The following is a 26,112-nucleotide window of genomic DNA, read 5'->3' on the forward strand; positions in this document are numbered from 1 at the left end:
GTCGCACATAGACTTTCGATGCATAAATCAACGGAGGACGTCATAAATCCTACATCGCACATGCAAATAAACATGGATAGAAAATCCCAACGAACAACAGTTGGGCAGAAAGCCCGCCAGGCACGATCACCTCGCCTGGTCAGAGGATACTCCTTTTCTTAGGGAACTTTACTCTCTGTTCCCTAAAGGTCGAGTAGTTTTAGAGCTTAGGTTTTCAATGCAAACTAACAATCAAATCTTTACTCTTTATACTAAATCTATAAATGTATCTCTCAATAGATATCTGCTTAACCTTTTTCTCTAAAATAAGGTTATTATATCACATTATAAAATTATAAATGCAAATAAAAACAATATAAAAAATCATAAAGCCCACACGCAACAGCGCTACAATTTTACAAATGCGGGCGGTGAAAATCGGAACTAAAATACACCAACAAAATTACTTCACAAAAATCTCGTTACAAAGAAACCATTGACATTTTCAACTGCAAAATTAAATTTGTACCTATCATAGTAACGTGATGTGTTAAAAAACAATTTGGTAAAGGCGAGAAAGGGACGGGAGATGATGAGTAATATGTTAGAAAGAGATAGAGGAATGTTTGTCAACACGGCGTTGCTATATTTAGATTGTTTCCGCGTGCTGAACAATTTAAAGGTTGATATGTTTTTGTATGTTGTATGTTTCTACGTTTTTAATCTCATATAGGTTAGTAGGTTAACTGATATAGTGGTAATTGAAAAATATTTGTGTTATCTCCTATTTTTTTTTTGTGGGAAATTGTTTTATCAACGTAATAGGTTAGTTTCCTACTACTAGTCAAATTCAATACTTTTTTCGAAACGTCAAAAACGATATTTTCTATGAAATAGTGCGCAATGACGTCATCAGATTTTTACGACAAAAAGCAGACTTATTTCTAGAAAATTAGCTAAAAAATATAGAAAATTAAGTAGATCATCAAATCTATGAATAAAAGTGTGATTGTTTTTGATTTTTTTTTTATATTGCAAAGTCAAAACTATTTATTTTTGACTGAGGAAACTACCCAATTCACTCCTTACTGAGTGACAGGAAATCCTCTCTTAACACTCCTCTTGACTGTCCACTGCTAGAGTGATTCTGCATTAAATTCACCGAAGGGCGTGAAAACTATCGTTTTCTTTTCTTCTCCTCTAATAATATCTTCTGATTTATTTCGTTGCGGGATCCAAGACAGTTAGTTGTTCATGTCCCTGGGATGTACTTCGGTAGGACTTCAGTGTTCCGGTGTTTGCATGGTTGTATCTACTGTAGATCCTGTTGCATAGGAGTTGCAGCAATTGCTAGGCCGTATTCCTTCACTCATCTGGTGTTGTCTGTGTCCATGGGCGGAGCTGATCGCTTACCATCAGGTGACCCGTATGCTCGTTTGCTTCCTATTCCATAAAAAAAAAACCGTAGACTTATCTCTACATAAAAGGGTTTGCCATAATCTCCACCTAAGTCAGGTTGTAGATCGCAGTGTAAAAGGTTCAGGTTTATCAGAGAGCGCTGCTGCCCGGTCTCTGTCTAATGTGTAGTCTCTTAGTCAAATTTTACGACGGGGGGAGATGAGACGGTGACATAAATGATGAATTATAAACAATCGTAGTACTCCAAAATTAATTCTATTACGCAGTTATCCCTTTATTAGTACAACGCGAACATCTAATGCGTAGTTTGAAAACAAATATATTCTATAAAAAAACTCGTTCGTTCCATTCCATGTAAATGGCGTTCTCAATTAATTACGTATTCAATAGGCGCGCGTGCGCGATGATCACACTCAAATACGCAAACGATTTGACAGCTGTCAGATTTGACAGGTGTCAGTGTCAAATATGTGTTCTTTCGTCGCCTTGTTTGTGAAATTCTATTGCTTATCTACGATTTTTTTTATGCGTGGTTGAAAGTAATTGTAAATATGAATAGTTACATATAAGTACGTGTCATTTAATATTGCTGTTAAGTGCGTTCCTACTCCTATTGCCAAATATCAGTGAAAGTATGATTCTGTATATCGTTACGCCTTTTATCCCTAAAAGGGTAGGCAGAGGTACACATTTCCGCACGTAACAATGTATACTTTTCACCATCTACATATGTTATAAGTCTCATGTAATAGGGGGTGAGCCTATTGCTATATACTGGGCACAATTCCAAACTCCGCGCTACAACTGAGAAATTTTTCGATAAACAGGAAAAAGCCCAGTAATACTCTGCTCGACCCGGAAATCGAACCCGTGACCTGATGCACGGGAATCGCACTTGCAATGAATCGACCAACGAGGTAGTCATTCTGTATAGTACAGAGAATTTGGAAAGTCAAAGAATCCACTTATACTTTGCCCAATTTGAAAATCCAAACTAAAATCCTCTAGCTGACAACCGCTTTTTTGACTCATAAACTAGAGTCAATAAACTATTGAGTTAGAAATCGAACCCATTTCAATACAAAAATATTTGTGCTATTTTCCACAAAGATACGTAGTATAACTACTTACCTTGCTACGATAAGCCAATCAAACGATAATTCATAGCGTTGATAAGCTAAATCGGTACTCGTGTCAAAATCAGCTGTTTTTAAAAACATGTGACTGTATTTATTTCTCTTTCATTCATTCATAATAATCTCTTTGTAATTTATGTTGCCCTAGTACTTTTTGTCCAAGCGATTTGCAAATGTACGCGACTTTGTACGCATAGTAAAATGATTCCCGTGCGAATTTAAGGAAATTCTTTCTTACCGCCATACTCAGAGTGATTTAATGATTACTTAAAACAATAGGAATGATGACTGGGTCAAAAATATCAGACTCTTACTCTTACGGATACTTACGGATTGTCAGACTATTACTGACTAAAAACCACCCCGTTGCTACTCCTGCTTTTCGATCCGAAGCCCCGGTAACCCGTTAGGCAGTCCATAGCTGTACTACGTACTTAAGTATGTCTTTTTCTTTCCGTGATTATTGTCAATTTATGAATTTCTTTGTACCAGGACTTCATGTCTTCTCATTGCATTATCACAATAAGAAACTCTTTTATCATCAAGATATTATGTAATTCATATTCAGTATATGTATTTGTATATAATGCAAATACCTAATTCAGTTTTGTTATCAAACATAGACGTCCTTGCGATACCATAGTACAACTGTTGATAAGTCACTGATAACATATCGATTTCTTAGCATATAGGTTAGGAACCAAATGTGTACTAAATACAAATGCATCTTGACGATACCTAAGTACGTGTGTCGCCTGGACAGTCTACGCTACATGCTTGTTGACTGGACAATCTACACTACATGAGCTGCTGTTTACATGTGAACATTAGCTCATGACGATACCTAAGTACGTGTGTCGCCTGGACAGTCTACGCTACATCCTTGTTGACTGGACATCTACACTACATGAGCTGCTGTTTACATGTGAACATTAGCTCATGACGATACCTAAGTACGTGTGTCGCCTGGACAGTCTACGCTACATGCTTGTTGACTGGACAATCTACACTACATGAGCTGCTGTTTACATGTGAACATTAGCTCATGACGATACCTAAGTACGTGTGTCGCCTGGACAGTCTACGCTACATCCTTGTTGACTGGACATCTACACTACATGAGCTGCTGTTTACATGTGAACATTAGCTCATGACGATACCTAAGTACGTTTCGCCTGGACAGTCTACGCTACATGCTTGTTGACTGGACAATCTACACTACATGAGCTGCTGTTTACATGTGAACATTAGCTCATGACGATACCTAAGTACGTGTGTCGCCTGGACAGTCTACGCTACATCCTTGTTGACTGGACATCTACACTACATGAGCTGCTGTTTACATGTGAACATTAGCTCATGACGATACCTAAGTACGTGTGTCGCCTGGACAGTCTACGCTACATCCTTGTTGACTGGACATCTACACTACATGAGCTGCTGTTTACATGTGAACATTAGCTCATGACGATACCTAAGTACGTTTCGCCTGGACAGTCTACGCTACATGCTTGTTGACTGGACAATCTACACTACATGAGCTGCTGTTTACATGTGAACATTAGCTCATGACGATACCTAAGTACGTGTGTCGCCTGGATAGTCTACGCTACATCATTGTTGACTGGACAATCTTTGCATTACATGAGCTCTTTACGTAAAAAGTATACTATGTTTTGGTGTCATATATTATGTTGTAGTGTTAAGATGATAGTACAGGAGTATATATCAACACTTGTTCCGTCAGTTTAGTCTTGGAATATAAATAAATAAACGTTCGCCACGTTTTTGGCTGTCCTCCAAATATGTGTGAGGAGTAAAATAGTATTTCGTATAGTTAAATTTTGTGTTTATGTTACGTTAGTTCTGGTTAAACGTGCGAGGTTGAGTTTAGATGCGTTGGGTAACCGGTACATTCTTAACGTTGAAGTATTTATGTTTCAAATCTTTTTTTACCCGACTGCATGGGTAGGAAAGGAGGGTTGTGTGTGTGAATGAATATATGTGTATGAAAGTATATTTGTTTAGTTGTAAAATGAGTGTTGCACGAGATGTGGCGTTCGATTTCCGGGGTGGGTGAAGTGTGTTTCTTGGTTCTTGTTTCCGAAATCTTTAGTTTAAAGCTTAAAGTCAGTTTGTCAAAATCATTATGCTTAGCAAACGACAAGAATTGCTTATAGGTTTAAGAAAGTAAATTATGGTTTCAGTTCTGTCCATATCTTGGTCTATATTGGACCTGAAATCGTGCCTGCTCAACGCAAGCGTTGTTTCACGTCGGTTTTCTGCTCGGCCGTGGTATCACTCCGGTCGAGCCGACCTTTTCCTGCCGAAGCAAGGCTCTCCCACACTTAATATAAACTATGATATAAAATATTTGACTGCCTCGTTGGTCGAGTGGTCGCAAGTGCGACTGCCGAACAAGGGGGGGTCTTGGGTTCGATTCCCGGGTTGGGCTATCACTGGGCTTTTTTCGGATTTTCGATAATTTCTCAGTAGTAGCACGGAGTCTGGAATTGTGTCCAGTATACGGCATAAATACGGCATATAATTGAATAAATTCTCAATACTAATGCTGTATCGTTTGAAATCCTAAAGTATTTACTGGGCTTTTTCGGTTTTTCGAAAATGTTTCAATAGTAGCACGGGGTCTGGTATTGTGTCCAGTATATAGCACCCCCTATTACATGGAACTTAAAACACAAAAGGTGAAAAGTGGGTGTACATTGTATAGCGGCATTACGTGCCGTTATGTGCACCTCTGCCTACCCCTTCGGGGATAAAATGGCGTGAAGTTGTTGTGATATATTTATGAAAGGTATCTTTTTAAGTTCTTACTCTTAAAGGCTTTTCCTCCACTAACATCGGTCAACGTTTTCCGATATGGCTTCGAATGTGTTAAAACTAAACTTAAATATTTCCTAAAACACAGAATACCTACTACAGAATGTAAAAACCGATAAATATGAAAGAGTTACCATGCATTAGTGCACGCGTAATGACGTGTGGCTCACGTAACGTGTCGCTAACCAATGAAATCGTCGCTCTACTGCAATCCTTGAGACATATCTCTAAAATGTATTCAGTCACGTTCTTGAAATTCGTTTTGATAATGATAAATACATTCTTTTGTCGTTTCCTACTTACAATTGAAGTTATTGTGTAAATATATGTAGGTGATACGAATTTTATATGAGTCACTGTGAAACATTAGCTCATGACGATACCTAAGTACGTGTGTCGCCTGGACAGTCTACGCTACATGCTTGTTGGCTGGACATCTACACTACATGAGCTGCTGTTTACATGTGAACATTAGCTCATGACGATACCTAAGTACGTGTGTCGCCTGGACAGTCTACGCTACATCCTTGTTGACTGGACAATCTCTGCACTACATGAGCTGCTGTTAACATGTGAACATTAGCTCATGACGATACCTAAGTACGTGTCGCCTGGACAGTCTACGCTACATGCTTGTTGACTGGACATCTACACTACATGAGCTGCTGTTAACATGTGAACATTAGCTCATGACGATACCTAAGTACGCGTGTCGCCTGGACTGTCTACGCTACATACTTGTTGACTGGACATCTACACTACATGAGCTGCTGTTTACATGTGAACATTAGCTCTTGACGATACCTAAGTACGTGTGTCGCATGGACAGTCTACGCTACATCCTTGTTGACTAGACAATCTCTGCACTACATGAGCTGCTGTTTACAACTATACCAAACTACTACATGAGAAGCTTTGCTGAAAACTTGCACGTTTTCAATCCACTGTGAGAGAACAAAGGAATTGGGTGGAAGATACGTTCATCCCTACACAAAGAGCTTCGGATCCGGGCCAGCAGGGTAGTAGGTCGGTGGGGGGTGGGGCGAGGTTGCATCAGTAAAGTGGGTCAAGGGTTGCCCCGCCTATAATGTACGGTACGATGTACTGAGTGAATTACTGTGGGATGATTGTAATGAGGTATTGTGAATGGGTGGTGTTTAATTAAAATATGTAGGTGTCTGCTGTAGTTGGTATTACTTATAGTGGTTTAAAGGTTGAGTTAGAGAGAGTTAAGTTATTTAGGTTTTATAGTTTAATTGTTGTATCAGGTGATTAGTTTTGTGGGTATTGCATATTTCTCTATTAATATGACTGTCTCGTTAGTCGAGTGGTCGCAATGTGAATGGCTCACAAGAGGTTTCATGTTCGATTTCCGGGTCGGGCAAATTATTACTGGGCTTTTTTCGGTTATTCGAAAATTTCTCAACAGTAGCACGGAGTCTGGAATTGTGCCCAGTATATGGCAATAGCAGATCGCAGTATAAAAGGTTCAGGTTTATCAAAGAGCGCTGCTGCCCGGTCTCTATCTTTGTAGTTATACCCACGGGAAGAGTAGGGATGGACAGAGCGACAAACGTCTTATATTCTGCTGTAAGTTTTTTTTCCGGGGCGAAAGTCATCCAATGACTTCTCCCGCCTTGGGCGAGGCGAGAGAGAGTGTCAGACTCTTACTGACTAAAAACCACTCCGTTCCTACTCCTGCTTTTCGAGCCGGAGCCCCGTAACCACACAGCTAAGGCTTTATATTGAAATTTAATTTTACCTGTAACAGGATTCGTTCACCTTTCGACCCGGGTGTCCTAGTTGCTATATGGGTCACCTAGTGTTGGAGTGGACTCGTCCTGGCCGCTTGGGCTATTTATAACTAATGGTACTTTAACCTGATATAGCTATTGGTTTGGTTGATTATTATTATGGGTATTTGGGTTCGATTAGGTGGTTGGGAGAGTTTTGTTTTTTAGTTTAGGTAGATAGAGTAGTACCTATTGAAGGTTTTCATGAAGAGGGGACTTTACAAGAGTTTCAAAAATGTATAACAATTTGTCTTGTGCAGGAATCAAAATTGAATCCTTAAGTTCAGGTGTAAACTTATGACATACTAGCTTCTACCAGCGGCTTCGCTCACGATCCCGTAGGATAGGAATTAGCCTATGTATTATTCTAGACTATAGTATACTGCTGTTCCGAATTTCATTCCGATCCCTTCAGTCGCATAAACACACAAATTCACAAACTTTGTAATATTTTATGTCTGTGGATTAAAATATTTGACATTAGTTGTATAAAATTACTGTAAAAAATCGAAATCCACAGAATTTTGATTTGAAGTAGGTTATGAATTCAAAGTCAAAATCAATTAAGTATATATTATATTAAAATTAATCCTTAAACAGATAGTTTTAAAACGTCAAAATTTAATCGTCCGTCTGTGAGGCTAGGTTATTTTTTTACCAATATCAAATAAACTAATTTAGTATATTTTCTTTAATTCCAGATGCACAGTTGCGATCCAGTGCCGGTGGCGCCGCCGGCGTCGGGGCCCAATCTGCTCCTGCAGCTGGGCCGGCTGATCGTCCGGTCTCGCAGCACCAGCCCCGCTACCCGCGCCCCGCCACACGACCGACTGATCCACGCCAAACTACTGGCTACTAACCCTTCTACTAGTACACAGTCTACACAGGTATGGGGCCCTGGTACTTGCTTTAGATTAAAAACAGAAAAAAAATTAAGTCATGCTTCGGCTCGACCGGAGTGATACCGACCGACTGATCCACGCCAAACTACTGGCTACTAACCCTTCTACTAGTACACAGTCTACACAGGTATGGTGCCCTGGTACTTGCTTTTGATTTGTAACAGTAAAAAAATTAAGTCATGCTTCGGCTCGACCGGAGTGATACCGACCGATTGATCCACGCCAAACCACTGGCTACTAACCCTTCTACTAGTACACAGTCTACACAGGTATGGGGCCCTGGTACTTGCTTTAGATTAAAAACAGAAAAAAAATTAAGTCATGCTTCGGCTCGACCGGAGTGATACCGACCGACTGATCCACGCCAAACTACTGGCTACTAACCCTTCTACTAGTACACAGTCTACACAGGTATGGTGCCCTGGTACTTGCTTTTGATTTGTAACAGTAAAAAAATTAACTCATGCTTCGGCTCGACCGGAGTGATACCGACCGATTGATCCACGCCAAACTACTGGCTACTAACCCTTCTACTAGTACACAGTCTACACAGGTATGGTGCCCTGGTACTTTGCTTTTGATTTATAACAGAAAAAAATTAAGACATGCTTCGGCTCGACCGGAGTGATACCGACCGGCTGATCCACGCCAAACCACTGGCTACTAACCCTTCTACTAGTACACAGTCTACACAGGTATGGGGCCCTGGTACTTGCTTTTGATTTGAAACAGAAAAATCTTTAAGTGTGGGAGGGTCATGTGGAGTGATACCACGGCCTCACAGAAAACCGACGTGGAACGCTTGCGTTGTGTGAGTAAGGTTACCGGAGGCCCAATTACCCCCTTCCCAATCCCCGATTCCCCAACAACCCTTACGTGAGACTTGCTGCCAATCCTATTACTATGATGCCCTGGTACTTCGATGCTGAAAAAGATACTCTATACATCAAGTTAGTGTTCGTGCGGTCGTAGTTTTTTGTCTATCGTCTTTACACTTATGAAGCCCTGGTACTTTTTATATTGAACTAGTGACCCGCCCCAGTTTGGCTTGAGAGAGCGTGTCTATCTCTCTGATAGATATGCAAGCCTGATACTTGGTATTTTTCTTTTGTTATAAATCTTTAATAAGCAATAATAAATAATTGTTTATTATCGATTTTCCAGGTCCAGACTCAGCCGAAACCAGCCGGCAGGAGCATTTGAGTGAGGTTAACGCATCTGCTGTTACGGGTGTTCATAATCGGATCGCTTACTACTTATCAGGTGATCTGTACGTCAGTATAAGCCAGCTGCAACCTTCCAAAACCGCTGCAATTTCTGTTAGGATCTACAGTAAACACAACCTTGTACTTAATACTCTTTATACAGAAGCGTTTGGTATATTTTGAACTTTTAATTTGATAAATAAATAAAATAAATGCAAACACCGAAACACTAAAGTCCATGTCCTAGAAATTTATATAAAATATGTACTAGTATATAATTCAATTGTATGTAATATCTATGTATAGTATTTTTCTATGGGCCTTTGATGCCTGAAGTAAATAAATAAATAAAATAAATAAAAAATAAAAATAACTGTCTTAGATCCCGCAACAAAATATCAAAAGATATCATTTGAGGAGAAGAATGCAAATAGTTACCACTTCCATTCGGCATTTTTTTCGCGCGGCTATCGTTCCATCAAGTCTGATAAATTCCTTGGTTCCTCAATTCCAGGTGTTGCTAGCTCCGGACTGCCAGGAGTGCTACTCCTCGCTGTCCCGCGACGGCGACTCGTTCGAGAAGCACGCGCACCGCGCCCTGCTGCTCGAGCGGTGGACCATGAGCGCCTGTGTCAAGAAGTACGTACTGTTCTAATATCATCATCATCATCATATCAGTCTGGAGCTGTGGACTACCTAGCGGGTCTACCAGGGGCCTTAGTCTGCTATTACAATTGTGTCAGAATGGTCGATCACTGAGCAGTGCGAGAGGGACGGAGCTATGTAGGTTGCATAGTTCCATCCCTCTTGCACTGTTCAGTGATCGACCATTCTGACACAATTGTAATAGCAGACTAAGGCCCCAGGGCTCTGGTTCGAAAAGCAGGAGTAGGAACGGGGTGGTTTTTAGTCAGTAAGAGTCTGACACTCCCTTTCGCGTCTTTCAAGGCGAGAGAAGTCATTGGATGATATCCCCCCCCTTAAAAAAGCCTCAAGACCTTCAAACCTTCATGAAAAGAGCGTATTCTTTTTTAAAAGGCCGGCAACGGACCTGTGACTCCTCTGGTAATGAGGGTGACGATGGGCGGTGCTGAAAAATGAATAAAAATTGGTACAATTCATATACGAAGGATTATTATAAAAAATAAGTTTATTCAACGTCACGCCTTTTATCCCCGAAAGGGTACACAGAGGTTCACATTACGGCACGTAATGCTGCTATAGAATGTACACCCACTTTACACCATTTGTGTTATAAGTTCCATGTAATAAGGGGTGAACCGATTGCCATATACTGGGCACAATTCCAGACTCCACGCTACCACTGAGAAATTTTCGAAAAACTAAAAAGAGCCCGGTAAAACCCGACCCGGGAATCGAACTCAAGACCCTTGTCCAGCAATCGCACTTGCGAACACTCGACCAACGAGGCAGTTACAATGATTTGATTAATCACCGAATTCTCCACCACCAATCAGTTTCGACATCGCAGTATAAGTGTGTACCTACTGTTTGCAGGGGGGACCACAGCCCCGCGTTCAGCACGTCGCAGTGGCTGCTGAACGCCGTGCGGTCGCAGCTTCACTTCTCGCAGCTGTCCGCCTGGCTGGCGCGACTCAAGAACACGGATGAAAGTCCCACCGAACGCAGGTAGTTTACTTGTTACATACTGGTTTTTTGCTCTCTGTACTTTAAACGTAAAGCAATTATTTTATAATATACACATAAACATAAAGCAATTATGTTATGCATAAACATAAAATAGACATAAATCACTCAAATTAAATCAAACTTATACTAAACAAGTTTACTTTACGTTCAAAGTAATCGAAACGAGAGTGCGTTCGGCTCTTTGATTGGCTGGCTTGAATAAACCAACCAATCACTACCCTTAAGTACCTACGAGTTAGCTTTAGGTTTATCGTAATCGAAACGAGACCGCTTTTTTTTATTGTTAAGTGGGCCGACGTTTGGCCGCTATCTCACCTGATGGTAAGTGACGATGGGGCCTACGAGGCTCTGATTGGTTAGTTCATTCGCGCTGGCCAATCAGACAGCCGAGACGTTTACACAATCGGAACGAGAGTACGCTCTCGTTCCTCGTCTCGTTTATATTAAACGTAAAGCAAGCTCGAAGACATTAAAACATAGTCTGAACTTCCACTTCCAAAAATAGTTGTACAGATATTAATTTACCAATGTTTTTAATTACTAGCTGGCCTCAAAAAATGTTTTTTCACCTTTAAACCTTCTCCGAACTTCAAATAATTCAGGACCAAAAATTTGCTAAATCGGTCCAGCCGATCTTAAGTTTTATCGAGACTAACGAACAGCAATAGATTTTTTTATATTATGTATTATAGATATTTCTTTTCATTAATTAATTAAAATACTAAACTTTTTCTGTATGGATAATATAAACCGGGAGTTCTTCGACAATTGCAGTTGCGATTGCTATTATTTAACTTCAAACTGAATCAGTATTTAAAAACCTAAATCTTAAATACTGTCTTTATCTTCCAGACGCAAGCTAAGCCGGGAGTCCTGCAACTACAAGAAGATCGAAGCGAACTGTGACGACGACCAATCTGATCGCAAACTGAACGTCGTTTACTCCATACATATATCACGGGACAGCTATAAAAAGTCCGACTTCGTCCGACCACCCAACGACCATAAATTTCCAGTCACCGACATTGGCAATAACATGTACCTCAATATTATATTGGAGAGTCTACCCCGGCTCGACGATATCCCACACATCAAATGCACCTGTCCAAAACGGAAAACTAGCAAGGATACCCCCCCCAATATACATGACGAAATTGTCGGCAAACTCAATGATCTCACTATAGGTAATAAGTTCGATAGCGCAGACGTCGTTGACGACAGAATGCTCACGCCGTGCAGCGAAAACGGGAAACACAAATGCAATTGTGACGAGGAATCAGACGGGAATCGACCTAAGAAACTCGACGACAAACGGCTCAAGGAAATCGCAAAATACAAGCGACGGATCAGAAAGGAATGCAAGATTAAAGAAGTTACACGACAGCACTTCATCTGAGGGCGACGGGTTACAGAGAGCCAAGGAGACACACACTTCTATACCCATACTCCAAGCTTCGAGGTTCGATAGGTTCAGGGCTATAGGGTGCTACAGAAACCAAACGTACCTCACACTCCCGGCCACCAGGATCGAAACCAAGTCACCATTCGTCGACACTGACATACCACCACCAGCTGAGTTCAAAAAAACCAACACGGTATCTACCCAAACAGAAGAATTGTCCTGCCAATGTGGCAATCTTCTGCAGATGACCTGTGACTCGTGTAGCGACAGGGGCATGGTCAGGTCTGAAGGAAACTACAACCTGGCGTCCGTCAGCCCACAGAGTGCGAAAGAAGATGAAAAGAAGATAAAGAAGCATAAATGTGATACATATTGTGATAATAATCATAGTATTAGTGATAATAGCGACATTATAAAGCGACCTAAGCTGCGGAGGTTCTTCCCGATTGTGGACAAAATCGAGAAGATTGTGACGGATCGGTTTGCGCAGAGGGAGAACGATATCCAGGAGTTGCAGTTGGAGAAAGAGGACACGGTGTTCTCTCGGCCGCGGGAGTCCAAGAGACAGAAGACTTATTCTATAAACGATGACGACTATGTGTTTTACGAGAAGTGTGACTACGGGACGTTTGACCGCGCGGAGAACGTTGAGGAGTCCCCTAAAGAGGAGTCCCCCCCGGAGGTGTCGGACAAGGGGTTCAAGTTCCCTGATCCGAAGAAGCAGGACAATCAGGTGCCGTCCCCCACTGAGATGGATAGGTTTCGGTGGCGGTTCGATTCTGCGGCTTCTATGGTGTTCCATACGAAGACTGGTCTGCCGCTGACCTCGAGTCCAGCGCCGCTGCGGAGGGGGAACAACTGCTTCGATTTCGATGATTCGATTAATGGCATTTCGGGGATCAAGAGGTATGTTGTAGTTAGATTTGTTCTTATATATTAATATTTATTTATTACTCTTTGTATTTGAAAATTAAAACGTTTAATTTAATACATTTTTAATAAAGTAGAATTCGTCATAATTTGTAAACAAACCTAAGAAATTTTGTGATAGTTTTAAACCTGGTAAAAGTCAATAGGAGTAAACATATATTTAAATGTAAATGTTATAATAATGTATTTGAAAGTGCATCCCCCCGCAGCGCCCTGTTCGCCCCCCGTCCCCCCGCGGCCCCCCCGGCCAGCGCGGCGCCGCCCCCGCCGCCGACCCCCCCACACGCCAACATCAAGATGCGGCCTAGCACTGGGTTACTTGGTTAGTATCAAACTATTAACTAGTTTTGTCTATATCTAATATTATACTTATAAATGCGAATGTTTGTGAATTTATGTGTATGTTTGTTACGCAACATCACGCCTTTTATTCCCGAAGGGGTATGCTCATTACGACACGTAATGCCGCTATACAATGTACACCCACTTGTCACCATTTATGTTATAAGTCCCATGTAATAGGGGCTGAGCCTATTGCCATATACTGGACATAATTCTAGACTCCGTGCTACTACATACTGAGAAATTTTCGAAAAACCGAATAAAACCCAGTAATACTTTGCCCGACCCGGGAATCGAACCAGAGACTCCTTGTCTGGCTGTCGCACTTGCAACCACTCGGTCAACGAGGCAGTTTGTGAGTTTGTGTGTGTATGTATGTTTGTTACTCATCGCATACTAGAGCTGCGCATTTCTCACAAAGTCAAAGCATTTATTTAAATTAATCCTAAATTAGGCACTATTGAAACGTCAAATTGAATTGTCCGTCAGTCTGTCTGTGAAAGTAGGTGCTCGTTCCAAAGTGTAGCTTCGAATGGAGAAGAACAAGCAAGAAACTCCACCACTCCAAAACATAGTTACATTGCTTAGTATCAGTGGAAACGGTCACATGGTTTCACATAAGCTATTACATCTTCGTAGCAGCTACATAGCACATCTCTTATAGAAAAGCACCCTCAATTTCCAATATTGTAATTTACAGGTAGTTTCGAAGAATCAGCTCTGAAGGGTCGTTTGGAGCCCGTGGCGACGGTGCACGGGTTCACGGCCGAGTTGGGCGCGTACGGGTCATTCTGTCCCCCCCACAAACGTCTGCCCGTCACTGTGTTCTTCTACGCACCGGGGGGTACTAATGCACCGTATATGGTAAGGGATAGTTGTTTTTTTTATGGTATAAGCCGGTAAACGAGCAGACGGATTACCTGATGGTAAGCAAACGCCGCCGCCCATGGGCACTCGAAGCACTAGAGCTGTTACAAGTGCGTCGCCGGCCTTTTGAGTGACCCGGTGACCTAGCATCAGTGGAGGATCTGTCTTCAATGGTTTTTTAATAGCTGTTAAAGGCTTAAAATAAAAAATAGAGATATAATAAGGTGTCGTCTTTTAATTACGTGAGGCTTTTTTATTGTTCTTTAGACCTCCCCTTTCCCCTTGGTGATATACGGTGAGGTATTAGATTAACACCCCACTCCCACCACAGAATTGGAAATTGTAGGTGGTTTTCTTACAATGTTTTCCTTTATTGTTTGTCAGTAGTATTATTTAACACCTTAAACATACACAACGTCACGCCTTTCATCCCCGAAGGGGTAGGCAGAGATGCTCGTTACGGCACGTAATGCCGCTGTACAATGTACACCTATTTTTCACCATTTATGATACATCCATGGCAATAGGCTCACCACCTATTACATGGGACTTACTACATAAATTGTGAAATGTGGGTGTACACAGTGGCATTACGTGCCATAATGTGCACCTCTGCCTACTCCTTCGGGGATTAAGGGCGTGACGATATGTATGTATGTATGATATATCCATGTAATAGAGGGTGGTCTATTGTTTTAGTATTTAACCCTATATTTTCCTTGTCACAGGGCCACATAAACCTGGGCGCCCGCGGCTACCGCGTGGCGCGGTCGGGCACGGTGCAGGTGTCCCTGTTCAACCCGCACGGCACCCTGGTGAAGATGTTCGTGGTGCTGTACGACCTGTCGGCCATGCCGGGCGGCGCGCGCACGTTCCTGCGCCAGCGCACGCTGTACATGCCGGCCGCCGCCGCCGCGCGCCCGCCGCCGTCCCACGCGCACAAGTGGCTGCGGTACCTCATACATCTGCGGTGTGTCAACTCTATTCTATCTATTATAAAACATTTTTATACATACTACATAACATAGTATTTTTTACAATTCAATTTAAACAATTAACCACAGTCAAATGTCTGTCTAATAATGTTAGTCTAATAGTATATTAAATATTCCTTTTTAACTAAAACCCACATTTCACCATTTATATTATAACTAATTTTATTTGTTTCTCTTTCAGATTCATGACATCGAAATCCGGTAAACTGTACCTGCACACGGACATACGTATAATTGTGTCTAGGAAAGCCGATCTCGACACGGCCACAGCCCATTCCGCCTTATTCCGACCTCTGCCGACTAATTCCGAGCCGAATTCGTCCGAAACCGATCCGAATTCTTCTGACCGAAAACCGAATCGAGTTTTCGGCGGTTGTTCAGACTATGACGACTATGAAAACCAGAACGGTGTTTCGTACGAGCTTAGGAGTTTCACCTATGCGCCGGACAATCCGAAATATTCTCCCCGATAATTCGGACGATTTCGGTATTTTCGGATTTTTCCGTCATTCTAGTAGTTTGGTGGTTGTCGGTATTTTCGTTTTAGTCCCTGTATGTAATGATTGTTTAACTGTATGTATTAATGAGAAAATATATTTTTGGTTTTTATAATAATTTTCAACTTTTTATTTCATTCCTAACCCGTTTATGTCCACTGCTGGTCATAAGTATCTCAATCTTAATTCTTATTTATGTGTTCCTTAATAATATGATATGAAATAAACTATGTTTGTCGTCAACGTCACGCTTTTTATCCCCGAAGGGGTAGGCAGAGGTGCACATTACGGCACGTAATGCTGCTATACAATGTACACCCACTTTTCACCATTTGTGTTATATGTTCCATGTAATAGAGGCGAGTCTATTGCCATATGCTAGGCACAATTCCAGACTGCGTGCTACTAATGACATTTTTTGAGAAACAAAAAAAGCACAGTTATACTTTGCTCAACCCGGGAATTGAACCCGAGACCTTTTGTCCGGCAGTCGTACTTATGTTTGCCCTTAACCATAATTTGGCAAGGAGGTATTATTTTCTTTATTTAGTTTTATATAGGTACTTGGTTTATTATCTACAGATAAGGGGTATCACAAAAAGACAAAATATTAGAAATAATAATTTATTAAAAAATAAATAAAGGCATACACACACATTCACACAAATAAATTAACAAACACACATATGGCCACTTAATTAATAAAATCTTATTTAATAATTATACTTAAATCTTAGGTATAATTTTATATAATTGCAACACCAAACCTTTTTGCTTGCAACACTCGACATTATTGTTGAACTAAATTATTTGATACTTTCGACAACAATTATTTGTAAAAACTTATTTTTGTGACAACTTATCTTCGTGTATTTCTTTAAATTAACTCGACTCAGGAATCGAACCGAAACTAACAAGACACGTTCATTAATTTATTATTAACAACGTTGCCTCATAGGATTTTCTCCTGTGTCGTGTGTGCGTTTACAAACATACAAGTTCACATACACATGACACCCAGACCCGGAACAACAATTTGTGAATCACACAGAGTTGCTCCGTACGGGAATCGAACCCGCTACACGAATTATTATTTAGTTCGATTATTTATACAAAAAGTAAACCTAAAAGTACCAAAACCATTCTTTACCAATACAATGCGAATTTCAATCTTACCACATTCATAATAAAACACATTATCGTTTAAAATCAATTTCAAAATGTCGTATCTGTCCAAATAATGTCAACTGTCAAGCAAGCGTTTATAGGTTATGTTCTATGACTGAACTGACTGAAACCAAGTCACCATTCGTCGACACTGACATACCACCACCCGCTGAGTTCAAAAAACCAACACGGTATCTACCCAAACAGAAGAATTGTCCTGCCAATGTGGCAATCTTCTGCAGATGACCTGTGACTCGTGTAGCGACAGGGGCATGGTCAGGTCTGAAGGAAACTACAACCTGGCGTCCGTCAGCCCACAGAGTGCGAAAGAAGATGAAAAGAAGATAAAGAAGCATAAATGTGATACATATTGTGATAATAATCATAGTATTAGTGATAATAGCGACATTATAAAGCGACCTAAGCTGCGGAGGTTCTTCCCGATTGTGGACAAAATCGAGAAGATTGTGACGGATCGGTTTGCGCAGAGGGAGAACGATATCCAGGAGTTGCAGTTGGAGAAAGAGGACACGGTGTTCTCTCGCCCGCGGGAGTCCAAGAGACAGAAGACTTATTCTATAAACGATGACGACTATGTGTTTTACGAGAAGTGTGACTACGGGACGTTTGACCGCGCGGAGAACGTTGAGGAGTCCCCTAAAGAGGAGTCCCCCCCGGAGGTGTCGGACAAGGGGTTCAAGTTCCCTGATCCGAAGAAGCAGGACAATCAGGTGCCGTCCCCCACTGAGATGGATAGGTTTCGGTGGCGGTTCGATTCTGCGGCTTCTATGGTGTTCCATACGAAGACTGGTCTGCCGCTGACCTCGAGTCCAGCGCCGCTGCGGAGGGGGAACAACTGCTTCGATTTCGATGATTCGATTAATGGCATTTCGGGGATCAAGAGGTATGTTGTAGTTAGATTTTTATTCTTATATATCTATTACTCTTTATATTTGAAAATTTAAAACTAAATTTAATTGATTTAATACATTTTTAATAAAGTAGAATTCGTCATAATTTGTAAACAAACAGATTAACTTAAGAAAAGATTGTAATCATTATAAACCTGGTAAAAATCATTAGGAGTTAACACATATATTTAATTGTAAATGTTATAATAATGTATTTGAAAGTGCATCCCCCCGCAGCGCGCTGTTCGCCCCCCGTCCCCCCGCGGCCCCCCCGGCCAGCGCGGCGCCGCCCCCGCCGCCGACCCCCCCACACGCCAACATCAAGATGCGGCCTAGCACTGGATTACTTGGTTAGTATCAAACTTTTAATTAATGTTGTTTAGTATCTTACTAATATGAAAAATGTGAATGTTTGTGAATTAGTGTGTATAAGTTTTTAAATTGACATGGTCACTAACACTAGTATTAGAACTCGAAACGGGATATTTACCATGTTTTTCTATTTCTATAAGTTTCCGATATTTCGACACTGTTGCCAGTGTCATGATCACGGATGAACTGGAAACAACTGAACTAGAAATAGAAAAACATGGTAAATATCCCGATTCGAGTTTTAATACTAGTTTGTGTGTATGTTTGTTACTCATCACATGCTCGAGCATTAATTTTAATCAATCCTAAATTAGGCACTTTCGAAACGTCAAATCGAATTGTCCGTCAGTCTGTCTGTCAGTGAAGCGTAACATAAATTACAAATGATAATTATTTTGCAAATAGGTTACAATGTAACTCTTTTACACGTCAATCTCTTAAATAACTAGATGAGGTCGGCATTTACTATCGGACTACTCTGAGAAGAAATGCCGAAACAAACTCAGAGGTCTTAGTCTCTTTTAAAGTCCAGACAAATCAATTAAAAATGTCGGAGAACCGTGCAAGTTAATTCTATAGTGGTCTTTTGAGGAAAGAACCACAACAGTATGAGCGGACCTGTTCAGATGGCAGCGCGCATGTGTCATAGCTTAGTATCAGTGGAAACGGTCACATAAAAACAGCTTAGCTATTACAATCTTCGTAGCATAGCTACATAGCACATCTTTGGTAGAAAAGCACTCTAAATTTCCAATATTGTAATTTAATTTTATTATTATTAGAACTCGAAACGGTATATTTACCATGTTTTTCTATTATTATATGAGTTTCCAATATTTCGGCACTGTTGCAAGCGCCATGATCACGGATGAACTCTTAATTTTATTTAATTGTAATTTACAGGTAGTTTCGAAGAATCAGCTCTGAAGGGTCGTTTGGAGCCAGTGGCGACGGTGCACGGGTTCACGGCCGAGTTGGGCGCGTACGGGTCATTCTGTCCCCCCCACAAACGTCTGCCGGTCACTGTGTTCTTCTACGCACCGGGGGGTACTAATGCACCGTATATGGTAAGGGATAGTTGCTCTTTTTTATGGTATAGGCTGGTAAACGTGCAGACGTATTACCTGATGGTAAGCAAACGCCGCCGCCCATGGGCACTCGAAGCACTAGAGCTGTTACAAGTGCGTCGCCGGTCTTTTGAGTGACCCGGTGACCTAGCATCAGTGGAGGATCTGTCTTCATTGGTTTTTTAATAGCTGTTAAAGGCTTAAAATAAAATAATAATAATAAGGTGTCTTTTAATTATGTGAGGCTTTTTTATTGTTTTCAAGACCCCTTTTCCTCCCCTTTGGTGATATGTGATGAGGTTTTAGATTAACCCCCCATCCCCACTTAATAATTAGAATTTATAAGCCCAGGTTTTCTCACAATGTTTTCCTTTAATGTTTGTCAGTAGTATTATTTAACACTATATACATACACAACGTCACGCCTTTCATAACCGAAGGGGTAGGTAGAGGTGTACGTTACGGCATGTAATGCCGCTATACAATGTACACCTATTTTTCACCATTTATGATATATCCATGGCAATAGGCTCACCACCTATTACATGGGACTTACTACATAAATTGTGAAAAGTGGGTGTACACAGCGGCATTACGTGCCGTAATGTGCACCTCTGCCTACCCCTTCGGGTATTAAGGGCGTGTTGATATGTATGTATGTATGATATATCCATGTAATAGAGGGTGAGTCTATTGTTGTAGTATTTAACCCTATATTTCCTTTGAATGGCAGGGCCACATCAACCTGGGGCCCCGCGGCTACCGCGTGGCGCGGTCGGGCACGGTGCAGGTGTCCCTGTTCAACCCGCACGGCACCCTGGTGAAGATGTTCGTGGTGCTGTACGACCTGTCGGCCATGCCGGGCGGCGCGCGCACGTTCCTGCGCCAGCGCACGCTGTACATGCCGGCCGCCGCCGCCGCGCGCCCGCCGCCGTCCCACGCGCACAAGTGGCTGCGGTACCTCATACATCTGCGGTGTGTCAACTCTATTCTATCTATTATAAAACATTTTTATACATACTACATAACATAGTATTTTTTACAATTCAATTTAAACAATTAACCACAGTCAAATGTCTGTCTAATTTAACTAAAACCCACATTTCACCATTTATATTATAACTAATTTTATTTGTTTCTCTTTCAGATTCATGACATCGAAATCCGGTAAACTGTACCTGCACACGGACATACGTATAATTGTGTCTAGGAAAGCCGATCTCGACACGGCCACAGCCCATTCCGCCTTATTCCGACCTCTGCCGACTAATTCCGAGCCGAATTCGTCCGAAACCGATCCGAATTCTTCTGACCGAAAACCGAATCGAGTTTTCGGCGGTTGTTCAGACTATGACGACTATGAAAACCAGAACGGTGTTTCGTACGAGCTTAGGAGTTTCACCTATGCGCCGGACAATCCGAAATATTCTCCCCGATAATTCGGACGATTTCGGTATTTTCGGATTTTTCCGTCATTCTAGTAGTTTGGTGGTTGTCGGTATTTTCGTTTTAGTCCCTGTATGTAATGATTGTTTAACTGTATGTATTAATGAGAAAATATATTTTTGGTTTTTATAATAATTTTCAACTTTTTATTTCATTCCTAACCCGTTTATGTCCACTGCTGGTCATAAGTATCTCAATCTTAATTCTTATTTATGTGTTCCTTAATAATATGATATGAAATAAACTATGTTTGTCGTCAACGTCACGCTTTTTATCCCCGAAGGGGTAGGCACAGGTGCACATTACGGCACGTAATGCTGCTATACAATGTACACCCACTTTTCACCATTAGTGTTATATGTTCCATGTAATAGAGGCGAGTCTATTGCCATATGCTAGGCACAATTCCAGACTGCGTGCTACTAATGACATTTTTTTGAGAAACAAAAAAAAGCACAGTTATACTTTGCTCAACCCGGGAATTGAACCCGAGACCTTTTGTCCGGCAGTCGTACTTATGTTTGCCCTTAACCATAATTTGGCTAGGAGGTATTATTTTCTTTATTTAGTTTTATATAGGTACTTGGTTTATTATCTACAGATAAGGGGTATCACAAAAAGACAAAATATTAGAAATAATAATTTATTAAAAAATAAATAAAGGCATACACACACATTCACACAAATAAATTAACAAACACACATATGGCTACAACTTAATTAATAAAATCTTATTTAATAATTATACTTAAATCTTAGGTATAATTTTATATAATTGCAACACCTAACCTTTTTGCTTGCAACACTCGACATTATTGTTGAACTAAATTATTTGATACTTTCGACAACAATTATTTGTAAAAACTTATTTTTGTGACAACTTATCTTCGTGTATTTCTTTAAATTAACTCGACTCAGGAATCGAACCGAAACTAACAAGCCACGTTCATTAATTTATTATTAACAACGTTGCCTCATAGGATTTTCTCCTGTGTCGTGTGTGCGTTTACAAACATACAAGTTCACATACACATGACACCCAGACCCGGAACAACAATTTGTGAATCACACAGAGTTGCTCCGTACGGGAATCGAACCCGCTACACGAATTATTATTTAGTTCGATTATTTATACAAAAAGTAAACCTAAAAGTACCAAAACCATTCTTTACCAATACAATGCGAATTTCAATCTTACCACATTCATAATAAAACACATTATCGTTTAAAATCAATTTCAAAATGTCGTATCTGTCAAAATAATGTCAACTGTCAAGCAAGCGTTAGTCCGTCCGTCAGCCCACAGAGTGTGAAAGAAGATGAAAAGAAGATAAAGAAGCATAAATGTGATACATATTGTGATAATAATCATAGTATTAGTGATAATAGCGACATTATAAAGCGACCTAAGCTGCGGAGGTTCTTCCCGATTGTGGACAAAATCGAGAAGATTGTGACGGATCGGTTTGCGCAGAGGGAGAACGATATCCAGGAGTTGCAGTTGGAGAAAGAGGACACGGTGTTCTCTCGCCCGCGGGAGTCCAAGAGACAGAAGACTTATTCTATAAACGATGACGACTATGTGTTTTACGAGAAGTGTGACTACGGGACGTTTGACCGCGCGGAGAACGTTGAGGAGTCCCCTAAAGAGGAGTCCCCCCCGGAGGTGTCGGACAAGGGGTTCAAGTTCCCGGATCCGAAGAAGCAGGACAATCAGGTGCCGTCCCCCACTGAGATGGATAGGTTTCGGTGGCGGTTCGATTCTGCGGCTTCTATGGTGTTCCATACGAAGACTGGTCTGCCGCTGACCTCGAGTCCAGCGCCGCTGCGGAGGGGGAACAACTGCTTCGATTTCGATGATTCGATTAATGGCATTTCGGGGATCAAGAGGTATGTTGTAGCTAGATTTATTCTGTTATGTTAATATTTATTTATTACTCTTTGTTTTTAAAAATTAAAACTAAATTTGATTGATTTAATACAGAACTTAAACCTATAAAAAAATTGTAATACTTTTAAAACCTGGTAAAAAATCATTAGGAGTTAACACATACGTTTAAATGTAAATGTTATAATAATGTATTTGAAAGTGCATCCCCCCGCAGCGCCCTGTTCGCCCCCCGTCCCCCCGCGGCCCCCCCGGCCAGCGCGGCGCCGCCCCCGCCGCCGACCCCCCCACACGCCAACATCAAGATGCGGCCTAGCACTGGATTACTTGGTTAGTATCACACTTTTAACTAGTTTTGTCTATATCTAATATTATATGTAAATGCGAATATGTGCGAGTTTGTATGTATGTTTGTTACTCATCGCATACTCGAGCTGCGCATTTCTCACAAAGTCAAAGTCAATTTTATTGTTACTTTCGTGAGACATACTAAATTATTTATTACGTTATCGGCTTACTCATGTAACTGTTTGACGAGAAACTCGACTAGTTTCAAGCCCTGCTAGAGGCTTATATTCATGAGCAGCATTCCTCTAGCATGGCTTGAAAAAACTTTAAAAAACTTTTACAAGTCAATCTCTTAAATAACTAGATGAGGCCGGCATTTCCTATCCGACTACTTTGAAAAGAAATGTCGAAACAAACTCAGAGGTCATATTCTCTTTTAAAGTCCAGACAAATCAAATAAAGATGTCGGAGAACCGTGCAAGTTTATTCTGTAGTGGTCTTTAGAGGAAAGAACCACAACAGTCAATCAGTGGAAACGGTCACATAGTTTTACAGCTTAGCTATTACATCTTCGTAGCATAGCTACATAGCACATCTTTGGTGGAAAAGCACCCATTAATTCCAATATTATAATTTACAGGTAGTTTCGAAGAATCAGCCCTGAAGGGTCGTTTGGAGCCCGTGGCGACGGTGCACGGGTTCACGGCCGAGTTGGGCGCGTACGGGTCATTCTGTCCCCCCCACAAACGTCTGCCCGTCACTGTGTTCTTCTACGCACCGGGGGGTACTAATGCACCGTATATGGTAAGAGATAAGTTAGCCCTCAAATTTGCAACGCCTGAAAAAGGCAGTTAAGATGTACTTAACATTTAAATTAAATTAAGACCTGTACCTACCTTAACTTGCAAATAAATATTTTGAGTTTGAGTTTGGATACACGTTTTTAAACTGACATGGTCACTAACACTATTATTAGAACTTATGACGGGATATTTACCATGTTTATTCATCCGTGATCATGGCGCTTGCAACAGTGCCGAAATATCGGAAACTCATCGAAGTGAATAAACATGGTAAATATCCCGTCATAAGTTCTAATAATAGTGGTAAGGGATAGTTGCTCTTTTCTTTGTATGGTATAAGCCGGTAAACGAGCTGGTGGATCATCTGATGGTAAGCAATCGCCGTCACCGATGGACACTTGAAACACATACACACATGGGGTTAGGAAGTTAAGTTGGGGAATCGGGGATTGGGAGGATTGGGAAGGGGGGTAATTGGGTCTCCAGTAACCTCACTCACACAACGCAAGCGTTGTTCACGCTAGTTTTCTGTGAGGCGGTGTTATCACTCCGGTCGAGCCGGTGTAGTGGGTTCGATTCCCGCACGGAGCAACACTTTTTGTGATCCACAAATTGTTGTTTCGGGTCTGGGTGTGATGTATATGTGAACTTGTATATTTGTAAACGCACACACGACACAGGAGAAAATCCTAGTGTGGGGCAGCGTTAAAATAAAAAAAATATAATAAAGGGCCGACCATTCATCTTGTAAGGCAGTCTATTTTTTATTGTTTTTTAAACCTTTGGTGATATGTGGTGAGATTTAAGATTAACACCTCGCTCCCACCACATAATGAGAAACTATAAGCTCAGGTTTCCTCACGACGTTTTCCTTAACAGTTTGCCAGTAGTATTATTCAACAGCATATTTTCCTTTGACTGGCAGGGCCACATAAACCTGGGCCCCCGCGGCTACCGCGTGGCGCGGTCGGGCACGGTGCAGGTGTCCCTGTTCAACCCGCACGGCACCCTGGTGAAGATGTTCGTGGTGCTGTACGACCTGTCGGCCATGCCGGGCGGCGCGCGCACGTTCCTGCGCCAGCGCACGCTGTACATGCCGGCCGCCGCCGCCGCGCGCCCGCCGCCGTCCCACGCGCACAAGTGGCTGCGGTACCTCATACATCTGCGGTGTGTCAACTCTATTCTATCTATTATAAAACATTTTTATACATACTACATAACATAGTATTTTTTACAATTCAATTTAAACAATTAACCACAGTCAAATGTCTGTCTAATAATGTTAGTCTAATAGTATATTAAATTAACTTTAACTTTTCTCTTTTTTAACTAAAACCCACATTTCACCATTTATATTATAACTAATTTTATTTGTTTCTCTTTCAGATTCATGACATCGAAATCCGGTAAACTGTACCTGCACACGGACATACGTATAATTGTGTCTAGGAAAGCCGATCTCGACACGGCCACAGCCCATTCCGCCTTATTCCGACCTCTGCCGACTAATTCCGAGCCGAATTCGTCCGAAACCGATCCGAATTCTTCTGACCGAAAACCGAATCGAGTTTTCGGCGGTTGTTCAGACTATGACGACTATGAAAACCAGAACGGTGTTTCGTACGAGCTTAGGAGTTTCACCTATGCGCCGGACAATCCGAAATATTCTCCCCGATAATTCGGACGATTTCGGTATTTTCGGATTTTTCCGTCATTCTAGTAGTTTGGTGGTTGTCGGTATTTTCGTTTTAGTCCCTGTATGTAATGATTGTTTAACTGTATGTATTAATGAGAAAATATATTTTTGGTTTTTATAATAATTTTCAACTTTTTATTTCATTCCTAACCCGTTTATGTCCACAGCTGGTCATAAGTATCTCAATCTTAATTCTTATTTATGTGTTCCTTAATAATATGATATGAAATAAACTATGTTTGTCGTCAACGTCACGCTTTTTATCCCCGAAGGGGTAGGCAGAGGTGCACATTACGGCACGTAATGCTGCTATACAATGTACACCCACTTTTCACCATTTGTGTTATATGTTCCATGTAATAGAGGCGAGTCTATTGCCATATGCTAGGCACAATTCCAGACTGCGTGCTACTAATGACATTTTTTTGAGAAACAACAAAAAGCACAGTTATACTTTACTCAACCCGGGAATTGAACCCGAGACCTTTTGTCCGG

At 41.2% G+C, this 26,112-nt stretch overlaps 2 protein-coding genes across 2 annotated transcripts in view; both read left to right on the plus strand.

Annotated features, from left to right (window-relative positions):
• The window catches only part of LOC118280034 (protein FAM214A), a 64,290-nt gene extending 48,193 nt beyond the window's left edge, over nucleotides 1–16,097 (plus strand). The window contains 11 exon segments of the mRNA XM_050702452.1: nucleotides 7,870–8,055; nucleotides 9,235–9,265; nucleotides 9,334–9,416; nucleotides 9,790–9,914; nucleotides 10,794–10,925; nucleotides 11,799–12,312; nucleotides 12,314–13,254; nucleotides 13,488–13,600; nucleotides 14,321–14,484; nucleotides 15,216–15,457; nucleotides 15,664–16,097. Of these exon segments, the coding sequence (XP_050558409.1) occupies nucleotides 7,870–8,055; nucleotides 9,235–9,265; nucleotides 9,334–9,416; nucleotides 9,790–9,914; nucleotides 10,794–10,925; nucleotides 11,799–12,312; nucleotides 12,314–13,254; nucleotides 13,488–13,600; nucleotides 14,321–14,484; nucleotides 15,216–15,457; nucleotides 15,664–15,955 (2,823 nt within the window). The 3' untranslated portion in view covers nucleotides 15,956–16,097.
• A 1,145-nt stretch (nucleotides 16,098–17,242) lies between these two features.
• Nucleotides 17,243–25,741, plus strand: LOC126912093 (uncharacterized). Its single transcript, XM_050702453.1, is given in 11 exon segments — nucleotides 17,243–17,317; nucleotides 17,320–18,050; nucleotides 18,280–18,407; nucleotides 19,333–19,496; nucleotides 20,230–20,471; nucleotides 20,644–20,932; nucleotides 22,096–22,832; nucleotides 23,048–23,160; nucleotides 23,759–23,922; nucleotides 24,847–25,088; nucleotides 25,308–25,741. Coding segments are annotated over 11 exon segments (3,162 nt in total). The 5' UTR covers nucleotides 17,243–17,257; the 3' UTR covers nucleotides 25,600–25,741.
• The last annotated feature ends 371 nt before the right edge of the window (nucleotides 25,742–26,112 follow it).

The sequence above is a fragment of the Spodoptera frugiperda genome, chromosome 22, assembly GCF_023101765.2.
Source record: "Spodoptera frugiperda isolate SF20-4 chromosome 22, AGI-APGP_CSIRO_Sfru_2.0, whole genome shotgun sequence".
NCBI classification, from domain to species: domain Eukaryota; kingdom Metazoa; phylum Arthropoda; class Insecta; order Lepidoptera; family Noctuidae; genus Spodoptera; species Spodoptera frugiperda.